This window comes from Arctopsyche grandis, chromosome 2, assembly GCF_051622035.1.
Source record: "Arctopsyche grandis isolate Sample6627 chromosome 2, ASM5162203v2, whole genome shotgun sequence".
Taxonomy (NCBI): domain Eukaryota; kingdom Metazoa; phylum Arthropoda; class Insecta; order Trichoptera; family Hydropsychidae; genus Arctopsyche; species Arctopsyche grandis.
This window is the reverse complement of record NC_135356.1, coordinates 3,880,358-3,904,222: the sequence shown is the minus strand read 5'-3', so window position 1 is coordinate 3,904,222 and position 23,865 is coordinate 3,880,358. Positions and strand designations below refer to the sequence as shown.

Genomic DNA, 23,865 nt, shown 5'->3' with positions numbered 1-23,865 from the left:
TTAAAATCATATATTATATACATATTATAATATTTAGATCTATGTCTATATGTGTCTATTATATGCATATGTAAAAAAAAAGGATGTTTTATTTTTTACCTATAATTTATCCTCAACCTTCGAATGCATTGTTATTGAAAACACATTTTTGTTTTCAAACTCAAATAAATAATTTATTGAAATCAGTATCTTAACCCTTTGCCCGCGGCAATAAATATAGCGAACAAGCCCTGTACCTTTTTCGCGAATTTGGCAATCGAGTTTTCGACCTTAAATACAGATTTTAATATTTACTCAAGTAACCAGCTATGTTAATTAACACATAAAGTATTATTTTAAACAATAAAATACATAATATATGTCGTAGTTTTTTGGCTTAATTGTCAAATAATCATTCCTCATACAATTGAGACGTATCGTCGCCATTGTTCAACAGACGTGACGTCACATAAACGAGGTTTCAGTATGTTTCCACAAAAAACTAATTTTGACTGGTATATATTCATTTTAAGCAAATTGAATAAATGGCATTCAACTCTCCGTAATATGTTCAACCAATTTTGAACCTTAAAACAGTTGAAATAGGCGCATATAAGGCTCAAAATCCTTGTCGCCCAAAGCTTCCATAGAAGACGGCCGCGAACAAACGGTTAAATTGAAATGATAATACATATGCAGTTGATAAACATTTTATTCATAAACAAATTATCTTTAATTCATTGTGTTTCGAGTTTTATAATATAATAACTATATGTATTTCATTTATATATGTAAGTATAATATTTATGTACACTGTACATACAAATTCAGGTTACATAATTGATTCCTAAGGCGTGTATATGATGCAAGTAAAGAAGGACGGTACAAAAGTAATATTTAACATCATATAATAAAAAGGAAGCAATTTATAGGTACATAAATACATAACAATACACAAAATTATTATTACACTCCGAGTTCAGTACCGGCAACGTATTGGACATCAGTAAGAAGTACAAGTAAATCGTATTATTTCAATGGTTGTGCAAGTGCTTAAGCACAACAAAGTTAAATGTAAGTGCTTTTACTTCAACAAATTGAAGTTTCAACAAATTTCTTCTTCTCTATTTACATCATATACGTACATATAACCCCCTTTACAATAATTCAAAATCCTTTTACAAGCATTAAACATTACAAAAATTACAATAATAAAAGGCTGTGGCTATTTGCAGGTACTATATCTGCGAATTATTGGCTATTTACAGGTACTATATCTGCGAATTATTGGCTATTTGCAGGTACTATATCTGCGACAGACGCAAAGCCTTCTGCGGGAACTGTCACTGTCAGCGTGTTTACTGTTAAAAATTTGTTTTAAACCTCTTAATATTTAGTTCGAACTCGTAAAGTGACGTAGAGTAAAAAATATAATCCAAATTAGTTAATATTATTAATTGTTAGAAAAATATTATCATATACAACGTATAACACCTACATACAAGTACAAGCCGCGAACTAGCTAAATGATATAAATCTATTATAATAACGTGCGAAATTTATTTGCCTCATGTATAATGAACGATTGATAAAATAAGTCTAGCACACATTAAATGTAAGAAATTATAATCGGATTATAAGTTCACGCACATGCGCAGAAGGCTTGGCGCCTGTTGTAGATATAGTACCTGCAAATAGCCAATAATTCGCAGATATAGTACTTGCAAATAGCCACAACCATAATAAAAAGCATCAAGTTTGTTCTTTGGGTTGAGAAAGTTGCCTGAGTTGTTTCAACACAGTATCGAGCAACTTTTTTCTGTCCCTTTCAGACTTTTTAAGAACGGAAAACACAGACGTTCGATGATCAGCCTCGCGGATCTTATCGAGGAGTGTGGCTGCTTCGGCCGGAGTGACTAACGGATACCGTCCCTCTTCGACGCCAATGTCATGCAAATAGCTCGGCCAATCCCATCCCATCACCAGATCCAGCAATTGCCTGCAAGACAAAGCGATTGAAAACAGTCTCAGATCACCACGTTGGTATGTACATATGATTTCACTTTACAATACCTCAACGCCGCAAAGTAGACGAGCAGGTCGCTGTCTCTCACGCCAGGCACGGGTTCGCTCGCCGCAAACTGTTCGCATTGTATGACGTCCAAGTTGATTTGGTGCAGGGCCCCCATCGATATCTGCTTGGTGTCGGGACTGATGACCAATTGGTGCATGCTATGGGCCATGTGTTTGCAGGCCGCTTTGCAAGCTTGCGCCGCCACCTCGTTGGGCAGAGTCGTTAGCGAGTCGAATATGTTCCTCAAGAAGCTGATCATGTCGGTGATGAAACTTGAAGCGTGGCCCATCGATTCCGCTGAAAAATACCAAACAATCCATTCACTTTTCGGTAAACATCATACATTTCAATCATTCATCAATAATTGAACTCGTATTTCGAACAAGTGACATTCGAATGCAACCCAACTCATTAAAACAACTTACTTAGAAGCCAATTGTAATTTTCCAATTCGAGGAACTCGTCAAGCTTTTTCTTCAACTTGTTACATATTTGCTGTTCGGCATCGTCTCTGGCCACTTGAAACATCATGCCGGAAGTCTGAAACGGACACAACGTACAATTGTACAAAGTGGATAATATTTAGAGACACGTATTTTGGGCATCTATTTTTGTCAATTTTACTATTTTCATTTTGCATTTTAGCGTTTTAGGGCATTAAAAATGTTCAATTTTGACATTTATTTTTATTTTTCGATTTCGATTAATTTTAATTAAATTTATATACATACATATATACGATTTAAAGGCAACTCAAAAATGAAAAAATAATAGAAATATTTAAAAATGTTTTGTAAAAATATAATAGCAATTATTAATATTTATTAAAACTCAACATGGAGCATATTTCCACAAATTCTTTTTTGAGATTCGTGCGACGATCGGTACGATAACAACTATATTGTATTTACTAAAATACCTTTCAGCATCCACACTATTGACGGGACACCAAATAGATTTTAGAGCTGCACAACCAAACTCTTCATAATTCATTTTTGTTGCCATCAATAATTTCAATATATCCGGCGTGGATTCACTTTTTATATTCTATATTAATTGTCTGAAAAAAGTGCTGATATCCTTCCAAACGTTGAGCCTCTGTTAATACATTAAACAATGGCAGGTTTCTAAAAACAAAACTGTTTCTTTAACATTAATATTAGATTTTGTACCTGCCACAGATGGATTGAATAGTTTACTCAATGTTTGGAGGAATAGATTTGTCTGATTTAGTCTTGAATGCAATTCTAGTTTTCAGACCTTTTGGATTCACAGCTCCAACTGTCTTCTTTTGTTTATAGTAGTAGACAAAAGCAGTTACTTGGTTTCGACAGGAAAAACACCATCTATGGTAAACTGCAAGCTCTGTTTTATCCCCTCAATTTCTTCACATAATAAATGGACAAAGGGATAGGACGACCCTTCTTAATTGTCTATTAATTTTATTTATTTTATGACAATTTCACTTTTGTTTGTTATTTTAGCATCTATTCGCATATTTTACGAATTTAGCATTTATTATAATCTATTCCTAATTTTAACATTTATGGCAAAATGCCCAAAATACGTGTCTCTAGTCATATTCAATTGAGTCATAAACGTTGAAAATACCTGATCCGAAGCCTCCGATTCGGTTATATTCTCGATAAATTGATGCAGGTAAACTGTAGCGCTCTCCAAATACTGCGTGTCTATGATGATCTGCACGACTTGCAGCAGGGCCAGTGATGGTCGTTTGAACAAGGAAGAGAGACAGCCGGTGAAAGAACGCGTCAACAGGAAAGACGCACTTCCTCGTACTTGGGCTGCTTTCTGCGACGGCGTCAAACCGAGCCCCGTTGAAAATTTGACACAAGCGTAAATAAACTCTTTCACTTGTCCGTAAACTTCCGGCACCATTGAAGAAAAAGGGAACCTGGGGGTTAGAGCGGGCGATCACATATTATTAAACATCCTAGGACGATCTTAAACCTTTCATAAAGGCTTCATTAATACATCTACATATATCAGGGGTTTCCAAACTATTACCAAACTAGGTATGTAGTACATATGTACATATTTATATTTATTTATAGTTAGTTTTGGACCATTGTGGCTTTACAGGAAGAACCTAATGCGCCACAATGGCCTACATTTGATAAAGAAAAACAAACAATAAATAAAATACATAAAAATAAAAAGCAAAAATGCAAAAGCAGAAAAACATGATAAAATGAAAAAATAAACATAAAAAAAAACAGAAAACAAAAGAAAAATAATACATAAGAAAAAGAATAAATGTACAAAGGTGTAAAAATCAAAAATAAAATCCAAAAATCACATTCTTAGTTTCATATTGAACAAAAGAAAAATAGTACATAAAAATGTACATAAGGAGAAAGAAAAAGAAAAAGTAAAATAAAATAAAACAAAATATAAATAAAAAATAAAATCACAGCGAGGCCCAAATGGAAGAGAGTAGATCAAGATTCCACTCATACATCACATTCAAATTAAGAAAGTAATGATGAGCGCAGGTTACCAGATAAATATGTTAAAATAATATCCGATAATCTACACTCACCAAGGTGGAAAATATCGCATTCAGCGACAGCGGCAACGATTTCATTGAGAAGTCGAATAGCTCTTGGTATAGGAGCCATTCGAAAAAGAACTGTGCGAGCAGGAGGTACAACCATCAAATGATGATGTCTACCACGCACATAGTTATTAAGTCCCAACTGTTCCAGCAACAACGGGCATGACGTATTACCACGCAATAGTTGGAGACCGAAACGAATTAATGTGAAATTTCTCCGAAGTTCAAGGGAATTATACCCAAGCATGCCCAAAAGGAAAGGAGTAGGGTAGAGATATGGGTAGTACCCAAACTCTTTCTTATAGAGAAAAAGAAGAAATGCTTTTTGCACTTTTTCGATCATAAGAGAGTAATTTGCTTCATGTGGATTCCACACAATCGCATTATACTCTAGCTTACTTCTAACAAGCGAGAAGACAAGGGGTTGGAGAATAACCGAGCATATCTCATGACAAATACAAGTCGACGAAAGGAAACGTCAGCGACTGTCTTGATGTGGTTGTGAAAGGTGAATTGAGGATCAAAAGTGATACCCAAGTCGACCATAGATTCCACACGCTACAACAACACGTGTGGAATTTATGAATTTATTTATGTTTGTCTATGCAAATTCAGTCTTCAACATAGGATTACCAAATTTCATGGCACGCTATCTTAGATTCTGTAGCGTAGCTACCTCATAGCAATTCATACAAAGCATGAGGGATAGAAATATTTGTGGAATATTTCTTTCCACGACAGAATGAGAGCTACATATTTTGGACCACGACTGCCTCTAGGACGCAAAATTAAATAATCTATGAAAAAATCAACGGTCTACAGTTTAAATCAAATGAAATGTAGTAGATTTCGTTTGTTTACTAGATGCTTTCAAAAAATGTTAGGTAAATTCGCAATTCGAATGTTAGGTAATTTCGCAAGTAAATCGAATAATTCGCACATAAATAATCGAATAGTACCTCATATGTACATAAACATATAATACTTACTTTCTAGGAAAGCCTTGAGAGTCCAATCCTTCCGTATTAAAGGGAAAGTTATTGAGAACTTTATCATACTCGGCTTGACTTTCAACCTATAAAATAATTCAAAAAGTGTTTAAATAAACAAACCCTCTGATTGATTGATTGATTAGGGTTAATTTTATACATTTTAACAATTCGAGTTTCGCTTATTTAACGACAGCACGATTTATTATTCAAATCAAATGAAGAAAAGATATTAGTAATGCAACTTTGAAATATATATTTGTTTGTAGATTTTTAATGATTAGTAAAATCACTGACTCTATATGGAAAGAAAACATGGTCCGTGAGTATCGAGGTACTTTATTACTCCACAAAATCTAATAGTAGCGTTTTAAAGATTGCAATAAATGGGGGGGGGGGGGGGGGACTGAATATAAAAATGATAATGTTGCTTTTGCTTGAATTTTCTTCTAGTAGTTTTAAAAAGGAATTTATATATGATTTGAAATTAATTTTAAAACTTATAACGTTCGTAGCCTATAACGTTAAACTTAAAACGTTCTTTTTTAGCAATACAATAGTATTCAGTGCAATTTTTCAATAGCCTCAAACATCCATAACAAACAACCTGCAGCGGAAGAAACGGCTCGTCGTCCAAAATTTGGCGAAAAATTAACACCCAACGTTGTATTAATATTTCAGTATAATGTCCGGCCATTTCTTGCAACAAGCCATGCAGTGGTCCCTCCGACAAGCCATAATGCCTGAAAATACAACGGAAATTCTTCAGAATGCATTTTATTGCTTTCGTTACAGATTGATGGAGTTCCAGTTACTTGAGCGTCATGTTGAACAGGACGATGTGAGACTTTATATTGAGCATGAGTTGAGGGTCCGTCACCAACAGTGTGTTTTTCCGCAATGTAGACGCTACCTTCCCGACGGCCATGCCCCACAAATCGACGAGCCAATCTCGAGAAACCAAGCCGTCACCCGTCGTCAACAGGTGGTCTTCCACAATGAAGAATCCGAGCACGCTGTTCAAATAGTCCCGATAGCTCTGTATGGATTCTTGCATGGCCGTGCTAGGAACCAGCACCAGCCTCGCTTGCTGCTTGCGTTGTGACCTGAAAAATTCAAATATGTACATAAATACGGGTGACCGTGAAAAAGTCGAAAATGTTTGTTTACCATGCATACATATGAAAAACGGTTAGTATATATATATCAGTGGCGTGCGGTAAAACTATTTCTCCCCCCGTCGTACATCCTCACTTAATTTGCGCGAGCAGGATACAACAGGAACAAGAGGAACAGGCTTTTCCTCCGTATCCTGCGCGCGCACATTAAACAAGGCTGTATGACAAAAAGAGAAATAATTTCACCGCATGCCACTCATATATATTATATATATATATATATATATATATATATATATATATATATATATATATATATATATATATATATATATATATATATATATATATGTATATATATCTTTGTTCTGGATGCATTTGCTGAGATGGATGGAATAACGCAACTATCATTTTAATACACAAAAAAGGCGACAAAAGTGATATCAAGAACTACCGACCCATTAGTTTACTTTCAGCGGTCTACAAGCTCTTCACGAAGGTTATTACAGAAAGGCTGAAGAATATCCTCGACGAGAACCAACCTATAGAGCAGGCAGGGTTTAGGGCAAATTTCAGCACAATGGACCACCTCCAAGTAGTTGGCGAACTAATCGAGCGCGCCAACGAATATCAACGGCCATTGTGCCTAGGTTTCGTCGATTATGAGAAAGCCTTCGATACAGTTAGTCATAATGCAGTACTTAACGCTCTACAAACACAGGGAGTGCCGGAACCCTATGTGGGACTGTTAGCTGCAATATATAAGGATGCCACAGCTTCGGTTAAAATTTTTTCAGGTACAGATAGATTTAGCATAGGAAAAGGAGTAAGACAAGGAGATACAATCTCGCCCAAGTTATTCAATGCGGTGCTTGAGGGAGTTTTCAGGAACTTGGATTGGGATACAGCCGGAGTAAGCATCAATGGTCGCTTCTTGAGTCGCCTTCGGTTTGCAGACGATATAGTTTTAGTAGCTCGTGATTCAGCTAACCTACTTATCAGACTAACACAGCTGGACAGGGAAAGTAGAAAAGTAGGATTAAAAATTAACGTAGATAAGACTAAACTAATGTTCAATAGTTATTGCATGCCTGATAGCATCCCCTAAGATGATAAACCAGTAGAAGTAGTAAATAATTATTTATATTTAGGTCAAATAATTGACATGTCTGGTAGTAAAGATGAAGAGATAAAGAGACGTATGAAATTAGGACACTGAACGCCAAGATGCTAAATAAAATCCAATGCACTCAAAGAAGTATGGAACGCTGTATGCTTGGCATAACGAGGAAAGACAGAAAGCGGAACACTTGGGTGAGAAGTATGACAAGGGTAGTGGACATAGTGGATAGAGTGAAGAGATTAAAATGGCAATGGACGGGTCACGTAGCTAGGAGGATGGACGAAAGGTGGACAAAAGAAGTGCTTGAATGGTACCCGAGAGAAGACAAAAGAGTAAAAGGAAGACCGCAAGGAAGATGGGTGAACGAAATTAGGAAAATGTGCGGAATGAGATGGATGAGTGTTGCGCAAAATAGAGACGAGTGGAAGCGTGTTGGAGAGGCCTTCATCCAGCAGTGGATGGCGAATGGCTGTAAATGATGATGATGATGATGATGATATATATATATATATATATATATATATATATATATATATATATATATATATATATATATATATATATATATATATATATGTCTAATTTATTATTTTGTTTCTTGTCTTTTCTGTTATATTTTTGACCATTGTGGCGCATTAGGAATTCCTGTTTAAATAAATAAATAAATATATATATATATATATATATATATATATATATATATATATATATATATATATATATATATATATATATATATATATATATATATATATACAGTGGCGGACTGGGACTGAAATCAGTGCATGCCAGGAGTCAAAGGGGGCCCCACCCAGGGTTAAAATAATTTGTCCCCCCCCCCCCATATAACAAAATTTTCTTCTTTCCATCACGCTAAAAATCAAGGGAAATTTTTTTTTTTTTTCAAAATTGGGAATAAACAAATTTAGGTACAAGAAAAATGGCAAAAGCAAAATAGATCCATAAATTATATTGTATATTTCGTTTTAACCCTTGTCCTAGGTAAATATAATGCATCATAAAAGAATGCGGCATAAAAGCGGCTTTTACTTTCGGTAGAAAACAATCAGGGACGTCATTTCAGCTTTTTCTTTGGGGGGCAGGGCAGGCAAAGATTAGTCAAATTGAATTTTTTTTCAAAAAATCTTTTTTATATCGGAATAAAAATGGAAAATATTCTTTACCTTATTGAGTTATAAAATATGAAAAAAATAAGCTTATTTTTGAAAAAGTAATTATAAAAAAATATTATGTAAAAAGAAAAAAAAGCGCCGCAGGCGAAAATTTTTTTCCACAAATCTTTACATAGTCAACATTAATCGACCATCAAACTGATTCTCCAAAAAACTATCAATTAACTTAATTTCTACCGACTGTCTTGTCACTTTATCTATGTACATATGTACGTAATAACATTAGATAAAGTTTTGTTTTGTTTTTTTTCAAAGCACATAGCAGCGATTATTTTATTAGTTACCCAAAAGTAACATACATAAGAAATACACGTAGCATTCATAGATCCATAGTATCTCATTAATCATTAAATTCATAATATTTTCTAAATTCACACTATTCCTTAATTTAGGCGAGTGCCCCCCTATGGCCCCCCCCAAATTACGTCCCTGAAAAAAATGCATAATATTTTCAATTAATGTTAATCGAAAATCAGGATTTTGGGGAGGGGGCCCCTATCCTATATTTCTATTTACATGGATGTGTCTAGATTAGGAATAGATTTTATATTCGGAAACTGTTTAAAATTGTGTATTTAAATCTTACTATGTATATCATCGAAGTATAATCAAATGTTATTTTGAAAGTATGAAGTAAATTTAAATCGCTGGTTGATGATGAATCATCCTATCAAAATTGTTTTAAGCAATTTGTTTTTTTTTAAGAAAATTTGTTTATTCCCATTTTTATTTCAGTAGTTAGTTGTTACATAGGTATTGGTATATACATAATCTTGAGGTTGGAATAGGCCCGGCAAAAGGGCCCACGCAAATGTTGAAACTTACATTTCAAGCCTAATAAAAAAGTTAACCGATCCTTGGGCTGTTAAAGCAGGTATTAGTTATTTGTGTATATCGTAAGAAATTTGTTTTGTTGAAATACCCAAACTGTAGGTCCTAAAGTTGCAATATCCTATACATTTTTACACACGTGAAATAGTTAAAAAGTTATTTAATTTTACTGAGGGCCCATATTTTCTAACAGATAGTGGGGCCCACATGCCATCGGGCATGTTCGCTTGTATGGCCAGTCCGCCACTGTATATATATATAATATATTAAATGGTACTATATATGTATATAGTACCATTTACCATGCACCCTTTTTTTTTTGATCTTTCGACTTAAGATCTTTCAATTTTCGATCTTTGCCTTCCAATATTTGCTTTTTCAACCTTTTCACTTTCGGTCCCGTGAGGTAGACCCCATAAATACACGTATGTAAATTAAAAGACTAAAAATTAATCACCAATACAATGGATTAACAGTGCTCAGTAATAGATACTAAGTACAAATCGGTCAAAAAGTTGAGATCGATTTTTCTCACGATCACATTTGTATATGTATGTAGGGTTGGGATTGAACGAGGGGCTGGTGTAAAGGGTGTGGCTGAGAAGGAGTATGTTATGGGGATGATGACTGATTGTGGGGTGGGGGATGAAAGAGATAGAGATGTAACCGTTAGTAGCAGTTAGACCCGTACTCCAAGCCGCCGCCTGTATCGTTATAATAAAAAATATGACTGAAAAACGCACGTGTTTGGTCTTCACCTCGCCTGCCACATCCCAACCGTGGTCCTGAACAGCGCTATCTGCCAGGATTTATACCACATGTACGTATAATAAAACAAACCTATAATGCTCGATGAAATCATGCCTCGCTCCCAATACAGTGTGAATGTGCAAGCATCGGTATAGCGGACTAAAGTCGACCAAGTCTTGGGGGCAATTTTGCTCCTCCACGTCGTCCGGCACCTTCTCCAGACCTGCATACAATTCACAATAAATATTTATTTATTTATTCTAAACAGACCATTGTGGCATAACAGGAATTCCTAAAGCGCCACAATGGTCAAAAAATATAACACAAAAAAAAACAAAATAACAATTAAATATAAATTAATACATAACGAAAATAATATACTCATCAATTATATATAAAAAAAACGAGACATCTATGAATTGTACATAAATTTTATTGTACATTAATCATACTACAAATAGTGGTGACATAGTAAGTAGGAAGGATTTATAGCCAATTTTTAAACGGAAACCGTTTCAACAATGAAATCAGAGAAAATTGGCAAACTCTGATAGGAAACGATCGACCAGCAGTCACAATATCCAAGTCTGACCAGCAGCACTACGGATGTACTCAGAAAAATTCTTTTCCAATCGAGGTCAGCTCATGGGATCGAACCTGGCGCCTCTCGGTGTTAAGCAGAAGCTTAACGACTGAGATATGCTGCTGGTTATATAACATCGATAATCTTTTATCGAAGGAAAAAAGTACATTACTAGAGCGAAACATAAATTGTTCCATTGTTGTAAGATAAAAACTTCAATTAAACTTCGTTCAAATTAAAGAGTGGTGGCACTTTTGGGACGATTTCTCATTTCTTAACGCTTAATCTAGAATAATCGAGTAGTAAGTAGCTCACAGACAACGGCATAATTCTCACCAGCTTCTCAACATCCGTATACTATTATTTCGTAATATATGTTCAACATCATTTATGTATAGTAAAATTGTATTTTACCTTAAATCGAACAAGTTATCAGGACTGCATCTGATGGCAAAGAAATCAATTCCCATTATGCATGCCTTTTTACAAGGTTATTCTAAGGTTTACTTATAAGGTTTACTTTCTATACCCTTCAGGTATATACACAGATAACCTAAACATAATCTGCTTAAGCTCATCGACTTTAGAGAGTCTTTAATTAATATTATGTATTGGATGTATTGTGAAAATTTGTAAGAATTGTAAATAGGTTTTTGAGCTCTATTTCCTATTATGCTGTACACTAACATTAGAATAATATAATACTATGATTATTAACCAAATTAAATTAAAATTGTAAAATATAAAATTATCAGTAGATCAGTAGCTATTAAAATAGATATAAGATGTATTGTGAACATAATTTCGTAATAATAAAAAGCATTTAAAAATCAAAAAAAACTTCGCCAACGACTGACTATATTTTCCTACAGTCTTCTGGTCGTTTTGAAACCTTTGCCATTTTGCGTGGTTTGGGCAACGATGGAAATTTAAATCGATTCTGATAGTTCGATGGTGAAATATAATCGTAATAGACACGTTTAAAATGCCACAATTTTGACCATCTTGACATTTACTGGTAAGTAGACATGATATTTTCCTTTCCGCAACCTTCTCGTTTTGTCAGATTTTCATTGTTTAAGCGCCCATAACTTTATCTTTTTCACACTATCTAATATATAATTTGGAAAGAGACTTTGTATGTATGTATGTATTTATGTATGTATGTATCCTTCGTCATCGTCCGTAGATCGGTGACGTCATCGAACACGTGATTCGATTTTTTTTTTCGATCCATGGGCGCCGATTTGTTTTTTTCGATTCAATGGAATCACCCCCGCGGGGGCGCAAGGCGAGTAGTTTCATGGGGCCCCACCAGGGGCGCCACAAGGGGCGCAGCCCCGTGGGGCCCCGAAGGGGCTGCAGCCTTATGGGGCCCCGAAGGGGGCGCAGCCCCATGGGGCTCCAAAGGGGGCGCTGCCTTATGGGGCGCAGCCTTATGGGGCACCGCCTTATTGAGCTCAGCCGCATGGGGCCCCGAAGGGGGCGCAGGGGGGCCCCAAAGGGGGCACAGCCCCCATGGGGCCCCAAATGGGGCGCAACTTTATGGGGCGCAGCCTTATCGGGCGCAGCCTTATGGGGCGCAGTCTTATGGGGCGCAGCCTTATGGGGCGCTACCTTATAGGGCGCAGCCTTATGGGGCGCAGCATTATGGGGCGCCGCCTTATGGAGCTCAGCCGCATGAGGCCCCGAAGGGGGCGCAAGGGGGCGCAGCCTCATGGGGCGCAGCTTTATGGGGCGCAGCCTTATCGGGCGCGGTCTTATGGGGCGCGGCCTTATGGGGCGCAGCCTTATGGGGCGCAGCCTTATGGGGCGCCGCCTTATGGAGCTCAGCCGCATGGGGCCCCGAAGGGGGCGCAGGGGGGCGCAGCCTTATGAGGCGAAGCCCTAAAAGGCAACTGATCATGGGGGCGAAGCCCTAGACGGCATTCAATAATGGGGGCGCGGAGGGGCGAAGCCCTAGACGGCATTCAATCATGGGTGCGCGGAGGGGCGAAGCCCTAATAGGCATAAAGTAAGGGGGGCGAAGCCCTAGACGGCATTCAATCATGGGGGCGCGGAGGGGCGAAGCACTAATAGGCATTAACTAAGGGGGGTGAAGCCCTAGACGGCATTAAAGCATGGGGGCGCGGAGGGGTGAAGCCCTAAAAGGCATAAACTGAGGGGGGCGAAGCCCTAGACGGCAATTAATCATGGGGGCGCGGAGGGGCGAAGCCCTAAAAGGCAACTGATCATGGGGGCGAAGTCTTAGACGGCATTTAATCATGGGGGCGCGGAGGGGCGAAGCCCTAAAAGGCAACTGATCATGGGGGCGAAGCCCTAAACGGCAATTGCTCATGGGGGCGTGGAGGGGCGAAGCCCTAGAAGGCAAAGGCTCAGGGGGGCGCCGAGGGCGAAGCCCTAGAAGGCAAAAAAAAATTGTTTTTTTTTATTTTTTTTTTAATTTTTTTTTTGATTTTCTTTTATTATTTTATATTTTTTTTTGATTTTTTTTTTAATTTAAATTTTTTTTTTTTAATTAAATGTTTACTATTAGCTTAGTCATGTTTAAGCGGTTTATATTATAAACACTGAGCGAAGCCGGGTAATACAACTAGTATATTATATATATGTAATTTACATTATAGTCTCACATTATCTCTCATATATGTACATATGTATAATATATTCTTACTTAACTCGTAGGTTATTCGATAAAAAAGTTTCTTACGGATCTTTTCATTTTAATGTATGGATCAATAGCATGTTGATCTATAACTTTTTATAATTTAGCCGCTATATTTGAAAGTCCAATTTTCAGTTCCAAAAACACTTTTTCTGTTTGATTTAATTGACAAATTGTTTTCACTTATTTTAATTCTTAATAAGTGGTTAGTGTGTAATACATCTAATCTATAATTTGGAAATAGACTTTGTATGTATGTATGTATGTAAATATGTATCCTTCGTTCGTCGTCGTCCGTAGATCGGTGACGTCATCGAACACGTGATTCGATTTATTTTTTTTTCGATCCATAGGCGCCGATTTGATTTTTTTCGATTCAATGGATTCACCCCGGCGGGGGCGCAAGGCGAGTAGTTTCATGGGGCCCCACCAGGGGCGCCACAAGGGGCGCAGCCCCGTGGGGCCCCGAAGGGGCCGCAGCCTTATGGGGCGCAGCCTTATGGGGCGCAGCCTTATGGGGCGCAGCTTTATGGGGCGCAGCCTTATGGGGCGCAGCCTTATGGGGCGCAGCTTTATGGGACGCTGCCTTATGGGGCGCAGCCTTATGGGGCGCCGCCTTATGGAGCTTAGCCGCATGGGGCGCAGCCTTATGGGGCGCAGCCTCATGGGGCGCAGCCTTATGGGGCGAAGCCCTAAACGGCAACTGATCATGGGGGCGAAGCCCTAGACGGCATTTAATCATGGGGGCGCGGAGGGACGAAGCCCCAAAAGGCATTAGCTAAGGGGGGCGAAGCCCTAAACGGCATTTAATCATGGGGGCGCGGAAGGGCGAAGCCCTAAAAGGCATTAACTAAGGGGGCAAAGCCCTAGACGGCATTCAATCATGGGGGCGCGGAGGGGCGAAGCCCTAAAAGGCATAAACTAAGGGGGGCGAAGCCCGAGACGGCAATTGCTCATGGGGGCGCGGAGGGGCGAAGCCCCAGAAGGCAAAAAAAATAGATTTTTTTTAAAAAAAAAATAATTTTTTATTTTTTTTTTATTTTTTTTAATAAAATGTTTACTATTGGATTAGTCATGTTTAAGCGGTTTATATTATAAATACTGAGCGAAGCCGGGTAATACAGCTAGTACAATATAAATGTTACCGATCGTCGTACGAATCTCAAAACAGAATTCGTAGAAATATGCTCCATGTTGAATTTTAGTATATTTTAATTGGTATTATATTTTTATATTCATATTTTTTGTCTTTGTATTTTTATATTCGTGTTTTTTTCATTGTAATTTTAATTCCAAAACATTTTTGAATTTTTCTATTATTTTTTAATTGTTGTGTTGTCTTTAAATTGTATATATATGTATATAAATTTTATTAAAATTCATCGAAAATGCTAAAATTGAACATTTTTAATGCCCTAAAACGCTAAAAATGCAATGCTAAAATTGACAAAAATAGATGCCCAATTTCCTCCTATGTGGTAACTAACTCCAGCCTGTCGAAATATGGAGCGGTCTACTGTTATTTGAAGAGTACCCAACGATATCTGGTGACATGCTGATTAAACAGCATGTCACCAGACACAGTGCAATGGATAGACAATCTATCCTCATCGCTCTCTTATAAATAGTTAATGTGGGCCGATCCCGGCGGCACTGCAATGCCGGGCCAACCCGCGACAGGAGTGGAGCAAGCCCCGATCATCCCGTCACTTTCCAAAAATCAGTTTAATATACTGGTCCCGCATTGCGGGAACTATCAGATATTAAGCTGATAAGAACAGATACTACACTTTGATCTTAGCCGACAGGCCGAGAAGCGATAACTTGAAATTACACTCGTTGCATATATAAGCCCTAGTGCAACATTACCGCAAGTATAAAGCGAAGGACCCTACCGACATCTATGTGGGACTCCATCAAACAAAATCTTATGACATTTTTATACAAAATCTAAGCAAATCCATGAATGTATTTTATTTATATATTTATATGTATTTTATATTAGAGTACATGCATATGAATAAAATAAATTAATTAAATAAAATAAAAATGTTTAAAAAAGTGGGGGCCAACGGCACGCGGTGTTCCCAAGCGGTCACCCATCCAAGTACTGACCGCGCCCAATGTTGCTTAACTTCGGTGATCGGACGAGAACCGGTGTATTCAACGTGGTATGGTCGTTGGCGAACGTTTTGTCTTAATTTACTGAACATATATTTCACGTAATTAATTTAGAAATACTACACACTCCCGTTTATCCAGGCTAATGCTTACGCAGCCCCATGGGGCCCCTGTCGGAGGCGCCGCTCCTAATAAAATAAATTTATTTAAAAAAAAATATTTTTATTTTTTTTATACATCCCGGGCAAAGCCGGGTAATAAAGCTAGTAACGTATATATCCAGAATTTCAGAAAATTAGAATATAACATTCTATTATATTCTACTTTCCTGAAATTCTGGATATATACGTTATGTATTATAGACTAACAAGCAAAGCATTATATTTAATTATGTTTTGCGAGATATTTCTCGAAATGAAGAAAAGTAAAATTGCAAATAATAATAATACACATATGTACATATGTACATATATAAAAACAGAAGGGCAAAAACCCTTAAAAAATGTATGTATTTTTGCATGGACAAGTATGGAAATTTCAAAAAATAAATATTACAATTATCGGAAGTTCATAATAACGAAAGAGATTGCACCATGTGCACTGAAAATAATACACACACGAAGGCACATACATACATATATACACATGTTCATTTGTATGGGGACGGCCGGGTGAGTCGCAAGAGTAGGCAAATATGTAAGAATGCAGAAGATTGCATCGTGACTACTGACAAAGATACATACGCATGCTCATTTGTATGCCGACGGCCGAGCGAGTGTGCGGGGATAGAATGAGCAGCGTACGTGATGAAACCACTAGTGACAATAGCCTCGGGCGTGATTCATATATCAGTTTATTTAAAAAATCATTGAAATATCAACTATCAAGTTGATCGTTGAAATATCAACTGGCACAATGCTGGTAGAATATTAAAAATGGCTTATTTATTTATTTGCTTAAGTTTGGACCAATGTGGCATTACAGGAGTCCATAATGCGCCAAAATGGTCGATTAATATAGAGAGCTTATAAATAGGAGGCTATCGTTTCCGATTGTGCAGAAAAAAATATGAAATCTAGATATTCAGGTATCAGTGGCGTACCGTCATTAAAAGACTAAAACATGGGTACCCAACCTACAGCCTGTAGGCTGGAACCGGGCCGTGACATCTCGTGAAATTTTAAACGAGAAAAAATATTTTCAAAACAATCATATGAGCTGTTATATTTAAAATAAGCATAAGTCCTCTATTCATTATTTCGAAAAATATCTCGCAAAAAAACAATTATATGTTTAATGTCATCTATGTTTAAAACTAAAAACTGGATAAACGTCAGTCACTTTTCAGAAATTCTAATTTCAAACGCCTCTTACACGATATTTTTTCACTATCGTAATGGCGGAGGATCCATTTACTAATATTGATGATCAAAATGAGCAATATGGCAAAGTATGAAAACGATCGGATAAGAGGAAAATTTTTTCCTGAATTGTAATCGTAAGTGAAACGTAAAGGAGGTATGTAAAAATCAATGTTTGTCGGTTTGTCTGTCTCGTATGCATTCATATACCATTCAACCGATTGTGATGAAACGTACAGAAGTTATTATGTGTATGCCTGCGATGGTTTCTGTAAAATAAATTGCCCGATAACGGGAACGGAAACGGGCAAAACGGCAATGAGTGGCATTGCAAGGCAATAATTTCAAATAAAAAATATAGCATAAGGAATGCCTTGCACCTACAGCCAGTTTCAATAAATATGTAAGAAACAACTACAAATACAAAACATCCCTGTAAGACCCAAATGGAAGAGAGTTAATCAAAATTTCACTCATAAATCACAATCAATCATGAAAACAATGATGAGCGCAGACTACCAGATAAATGGGTTAGAGTAATTTCCGACAATTTACGCTCACTAAGGTGGAAAATATCACATTCAGTCTCGGCAGCAACGATTTCATTAGGAAGTCGAATAGCTCTTGGAATAGGAGCCATTCGAAAAAGACTGTGCGGGCAGGAGGTACAGCCAGCAAATGATGATGTCTACCACGCACATAGTTATTAGGGACATAAAGTCCCAACTGCTCCAGCAACAACAGGCATGACGTATTACCACGTAAGAGCAGGATAACGAAACGAATTAATGAGAAGTTTCTCCAAAGTTCAAGGGAATTATACCCAAGCATGCCCAAAAGGAAAGGAGTGGGGTAGAGATATGGGTAATACCCATATTCTTTCCTACATATATAGGAAACGAAAAAATGCTTTTTGCACTTTCTCAATCATCAGAGAGTAATTTGCTTCATGCGGATTCCACACAATCGCATTATACTCTAGCTTAAAAGCTTAAATATAAACAGGTTATTTATCTTGAAGATGAACACTTCAATCGAAATGAAAATATTCACGGGCTAAATAAAGCTAACTTAAAATTGTGTTCCAATAAGTAGAGTAAGAAAAAATAAAACAGCTGGGGCTGTTTTTCACAGGGATGTGCTCATGTACGAGTATAACCAGCAGCGTGGTCTAGTGGTGAATGTTGAATTATTTCGTACTGGATGTTACGAGTTCGATTCCCCGCCAAGTCTCGTTGTTGGCCAGACCTTGATTTGTCTAGGTCGATCGTTTCTTATCAGAATTTGCCAATTTTTCTGATTTTCATTGAAACGATTCCTGTAAAATTGGCGTTTCCTTCCCAATTTTCTGTTGCGAACCTTTAGTTATTGTTATATCTTAGGTTTCGCCATATTGCTCACCATAGATGTCTCTGTGGTTGTTTATCGAATATAAAATTCGTATTGTTACATGAAAGTTATTCATCGTTATTTATCGTATTAATACGATGTTTGTAATATATGTATACTGACCATAGATGTCAGATATTCAGATTTACATGTATCTATGTAATAATTATGTGGACCAGGAAGGCGCACTTGGGGTTTACCTGTTAAGCCTTCCTGGTATATTTGTATATATGTATGTAAAATAAATAAAAAATAATGCCCTCCCTGAGTGAATCAGGCCTGCTAAGACCATGGATGCATTCTTGCGAGGTGCGAAGAGACACCTCTGTGAGGGACAGTACATATAAGTTAATTATAAATTTAAGTAATTAAGATGTATTTTTAAATTAGCTTGATAGCTAAGATAATATATAAATAAATAAATAACAGTAACAGAGATGCTACAGCTCATGGGAGCTCAATCTACATACATATGAATACATGAGAAAACATACCTATGGAATTTTTTATAATGGTCGCCAAATCTCGACCCAGTATGTCTTGTGTTTGTTGTTGCGCCTTTAAACCAATTTTAGGCGTATATTTTCGAATGTTCTCTAAAAAATCCGTCAGGTCAGTCATGGAAGCATCGCGTATAGCCCTCCTTAATTTGGGCACGCTGCTCGATATTTCAGCGCAGAAACGAAAGTTATTGACTCGCGGCAGCAAAACATGCTCCAAGTGCTCCAGGGTTTTCAATGCTGGATAGTATCTGTATAAATATACATACATTAAATAAAAACTAGGTCGGGGAAGATCTACGAAAACAGGTAAAGATATGCAAGTAGTCTTAGATAGATCATATTCATATGTATAGTGTTTTATTGCCTCACTGGAAGCACTAAACAATAAAAAGGAAAGCGATTTCATATACGTACATTTAAAAAGGCGAAAATTTCTAATTAAAAAAGTCCAATTTCAAAAATGATAATAATTATGAAAAAATGCACGTGGAGTGAGTCTCGTAACACCTCATTCTTTATCATGTTGGGTGTACAACGCTTAGTGGCTCATATTTGTATCATGTTGGTACATATATGAGTTACAACTGCACGAACTGTTTCAGTCCGCTGATATATTTTTGTATCACGTTTGCGTCAATCGTTTGTGGCCGACAATCGTTTTCGTCATAAACTAAAACATGATACAAATATATATCAGCGGACTAAAAAATATATTCGCGCAGTCGTGAATCATATACAGACCCATGACAGGATGTTCTTACCACTAGCGTAATTTGCGAAACTTGTGACAAATTTGACAAACATGTGGGAAACACGTATTTATTTTAACACTGGTAGATAGGCTAAATAGCAACCCACATGTGGTGGTGAAAAAAACCGAAAATTTTGAAACTGGGGATGAAAGAAACAAAGAATCAGTTCACGGTTAGTTTTCGCCCTGTTAACACGCTGCGTAAATTAACAATTATTGACTTAAAAATAGACTTAAGATTTAATTATTTTTAAATATTTTAAATATAAGTTGTAAATTAGTATAATTGTGTATAATTTATTGTGTTTTTACGTTCGCTTTAATATATTTTTTGATTTTTTAATCAAAAACTTTTATTTTTGAAATGGCTCCAAAAAAACCATTTCAGAAGATGTGAAAGTGGCCATTGCAACGCTTATTAGTGAAAAGACATGTAGTTACAGACAAATTGCAAAAAAAAATCATGTTTCTCACCCTACGGTAGCCCATATTGCACTATTGGTGCAATCGGGAGTTTCTCCAACTGCTACATTATACGACAAATGTGGGAGAAAACGAAAAACCACACCGCGAACGAATCGAAAAATCATCACCATAGCTTTGGAGAACCGTAAGGTGCCTAATAAAGGCATTCAAGCTATTCTGAACCAAGAGGGTATCGATATTTCCACAAGGACGATGCAACGTAGATTTCGTGAAGTTAACGTCAAGAGCCGAACTCCAATAAAAAAGCCAAAATTGACACCAACGACGAAAAAAAAGCTCAGGAACATCAGCAATGGACTGTTGATGATTGGAAAAAGGTATTGTTTAAATATTAATATTAAACTAAAAAATACTTGATAACCTCCTATGTACTAATTTTTCATTCATTTTAGGTTTGTTTCTCTGACGAAACAATTCTAAGGACAATGACAGATGTTGTCCAATACATCAGAAGACGACCTTCCGAGAAGCTGAGCGACGAATGCACCATTCAAACAACAAAATATAATGCATTTGTATGGTGTGGTCCGTTATTAGCGGAAAAGGGGCTGGACCCGTACATTGGTGCAGGATCAATACAAAAAAATATTTTTGAAAGGATTTTTGCCTTATTTTGAATCAGAGGGAATGGATGCACATAATTACATTTTTATGCAAGATGTCACACGGCCAAAACAATTAACAACTACCTGACCACAAAAAATATTCGAATTTTGTTATGGCCAGGTAATTCACCGGATTTAAATCAGATTGAAAATTGTTGGGGGTATTAAAAAGTATTTTTTATAACAGCCCTAATACTACGTTAGATAATTTAAAAGAAAAAATAATAGATACATGGAAAAATAATTCAAAAATCAAAAAAACAATAGTCATGCATAGAGATCAATTCGGGCTGTTATAACAAATAGGGGAGGGACAACTAAATATTAAGTTAATTACAGTTTTTTTTTGTAAATATTATTGATGAATAAATTATGCGTGTATGATAAAAAGTTTTGTTTCATTTCCTGTTCTAAAATTTAACAAAATCGACAAAAAACGAGTTTTACGCTAGTGGTAAGAACTTCCTGTCGTGGGTCTGTATGTATCAGCGGCCAGTAAGCGTTGTGCACCCAACATGATACAAATATGAGTCAGCGGCCGCCATAGTGTTAATAAATATATTGTACCTATACATAATATACATATGTTGTTTAGATTGAAATTAGCGTTCGTACCGTTTCGCTTCCACCTGCGTTTTTAATTTGCTGTATGTAACCATGAGCGGCAAGAACAAAGCCATCTTATCCATTCCAGCCACCATATTCTGTTCAACCTTCCGAGCGTGAATGAGTTCATCGCCATGAGTGAAAAGACCTAAAAAAAATAAAAATAAATCCAATGGCGGATGAAGACCTCTCCCCGACACGCTTTCATTCTCCTCTATTGTGAGCAACACTCATACATCTTCTATACTTCATCTTCCCATCTCTCTTGGGTACCATTTGAGCATCTCTTTTGTCCATGTTGAACATACAGTGTTTCACACTTCTCTAAATGCATTGACCATATTCAAAATTATACCTGAGGCTACTCCCTGTAAACTGGAATCCAACTTTTTTGTTTCAGAATATAAAACCTGGGCGTGAGACCTCACTTGCAGCAGATCGCGAATTGAATCAATGAAACTCTGAAAAATTCAAATTAGACATTTCAAATCATATATCCAACACATTATTAATATTTAGCCACAATATAGCCCACTATCTAAGCAATTGTTTACAGTGGAGAACGTGGATTCAAACCCTGGCCACTAATCGAAAATAAACGTAAGTCTATCGCTGCTGACAAGACCTAGATTATTATAAAGTCCAGGTCGATCGTCTTTTGTTTGAATTTGTTGGTTTTATACAACTCAGTTGTTGTGACGGGTTTTGACTAAAACTGGCACCATCCTCTTTGAATTTATTAGTTGTTGATGAACTTTTTATGTGGTTTGAAATATGCATATACTTGGCTATAGTTATTGTGAATAGCGTCTGTAAACTTGATATAGAACTAATAAATAAATAGTATGTAGTGCGGCTGTATACCTGATGATAGAAATTGCACATTCGCTCAATCTCTTTATCATGCTGTTTGATGCGAGATTCCAATTGTTCAATAAATACAGCGTGTCCATCTCCTTCGTAGATGGATCTAAAAGCTGGACCCCAATAATCGTCGATACCTTCAATTTCCTAGAAAAGTTTTATACATTAACATTGATATTATAGACTTTCGTTATAAACTATTATTAATTTTAAAAGTTGTGTGAAGTTCTTTGACTGATAAAAACCTGAATCGTCGTGCTGGCCATGGCTAAATTATCTCCTTGACATGAGACGTCAAAAGAGTCTGACGCCCCAATGTAGCTGTCAGATTGATGTCAGATCAGTATAGCCAACATACTTGTAATAAGACGAAAGCCCTCATACATAGTTCGTAATGGTTCGGTAATTATTCCGCAAAAAGCGATCACGGAACATCTGGCACCCAAAAACTAAATCAATCGAAAGCTACCCACGCGAAATATTGTACTAACGAGAACTCGAATGCCAGATATTCCGTATTCGCGATTTTTGTGGCAACGATTGTCGTGTCGCAATTTGCACAATAATCCGTCAATGCATTAAAGCATCGCCCTCTTGTTTTATTCTTGTAAATTGAGTTCAGCGTTCCCTGTATGAGTCACTGTCAACCTTTTTTTTACTATTAGATCTCTCTATTGCGGTTCTATGATCATCTGATTTTAAAAGCACCTATTCAATTGCCTGATCCACTAGATGACTGCGCCTCTCAAGTAATCTTCAAGTAATGATAATAATGGCACCCCTATCCATGCTTAGGTTAGAATGCCAGGGGTGTCGTTTCAGCTTTTCCCAGGGGGGGGCAAAATTTTTGACCAGTAAGGAATAACTTTCTAGGGGGGGGGGGTGTATTATATTAAAAAAATGGGTGTATTTGAATTTTAATTATTTCTTTTAATCATTTTTTCAGTAATATCTTATCATATTCAACAATTTGTTTCTTAATAAACGAGTTTTATAAATATCTTTCAAAGCAAGACAAAATATATTTGACTTGTTTATACCTGACAATGTTCTAAGAATTTCAATATTCTGTTTATCTTGTTTTAGTATTTTAATTCAAATTAATAATAATACATTCAACAATTTGGATAGTCTTGTTCAAATCTAGGGGAGGCGGCTGCCCACCCCAGACCCCCCGAATGACACCCCTGTACAATACCCTTTCATGTATTAACTTTTTGCATTGTCTTGGAAGGTTCGGTGATTACATCCCAAATGTGAATCGCTACCAGGATAGCCGCCGCTACGAAAATCGCT

General features: G+C 36.7%; 1 protein-coding gene and 2 non-coding genes across 4 annotated transcripts; all 3 read right to left on the bottom strand.

Annotated features, from left to right (window-relative positions):
* Nucleotides 1–674: 674 nt before the first annotated feature.
* Nucleotides 675–22,900, bottom strand: Sec15 (exocyst complex component Sec15). Of its 2 annotated transcripts, XM_077445829.1 has the most exons (14): nucleotides 22,815–22,900; nucleotides 22,570–22,716; nucleotides 22,061–22,166; nucleotides 21,715–21,853; nucleotides 19,249–19,505; nucleotides 10,726–10,858; nucleotides 6,436–6,726; nucleotides 6,228–6,363; nucleotides 5,621–5,706; nucleotides 3,665–3,968; nucleotides 2,479–2,593; nucleotides 2,053–2,350; nucleotides 1,701–1,978; nucleotides 676–1,256 (listed from the first exon to the last, which is right to left on the bottom strand). In XM_077445829.1, exons 1-13 carry the CDS (start codon nucleotides 22,833–22,835, stop codon nucleotides 1,732–1,734), a joined length of 2,280 nt encoding a protein of 759 aa, XP_077301955.1. In that variant the 5' UTR covers nucleotides 22,836–22,900; the 3' UTR covers nucleotides 676–1,256; nucleotides 1,701–1,731. The 2 variants fall into 2 exon arrangements, with proteins under 2 accessions (XP_077301954.1, XP_077301955.1); XM_077445828.1 differs by having other exon boundaries at nucleotides 675–1,978.
* LOC143923007 (U2 spliceosomal RNA) lies at nucleotides 15,512–15,704 on the bottom strand. The gene has a single exon (XR_013261685.1). It is a non-coding gene; the product is annotated as a U2 spliceosomal RNA (small nuclear RNA).
* Nucleotides 15,950–16,068, bottom strand: LOC143923004 (5S ribosomal RNA). Its single transcript, XR_013261682.1, has one exon. It is a non-coding gene; the product is annotated as a 5S ribosomal RNA (ribosomal RNA).
* Nucleotides 22,901–23,865: the final 965 nt, after the last annotated feature.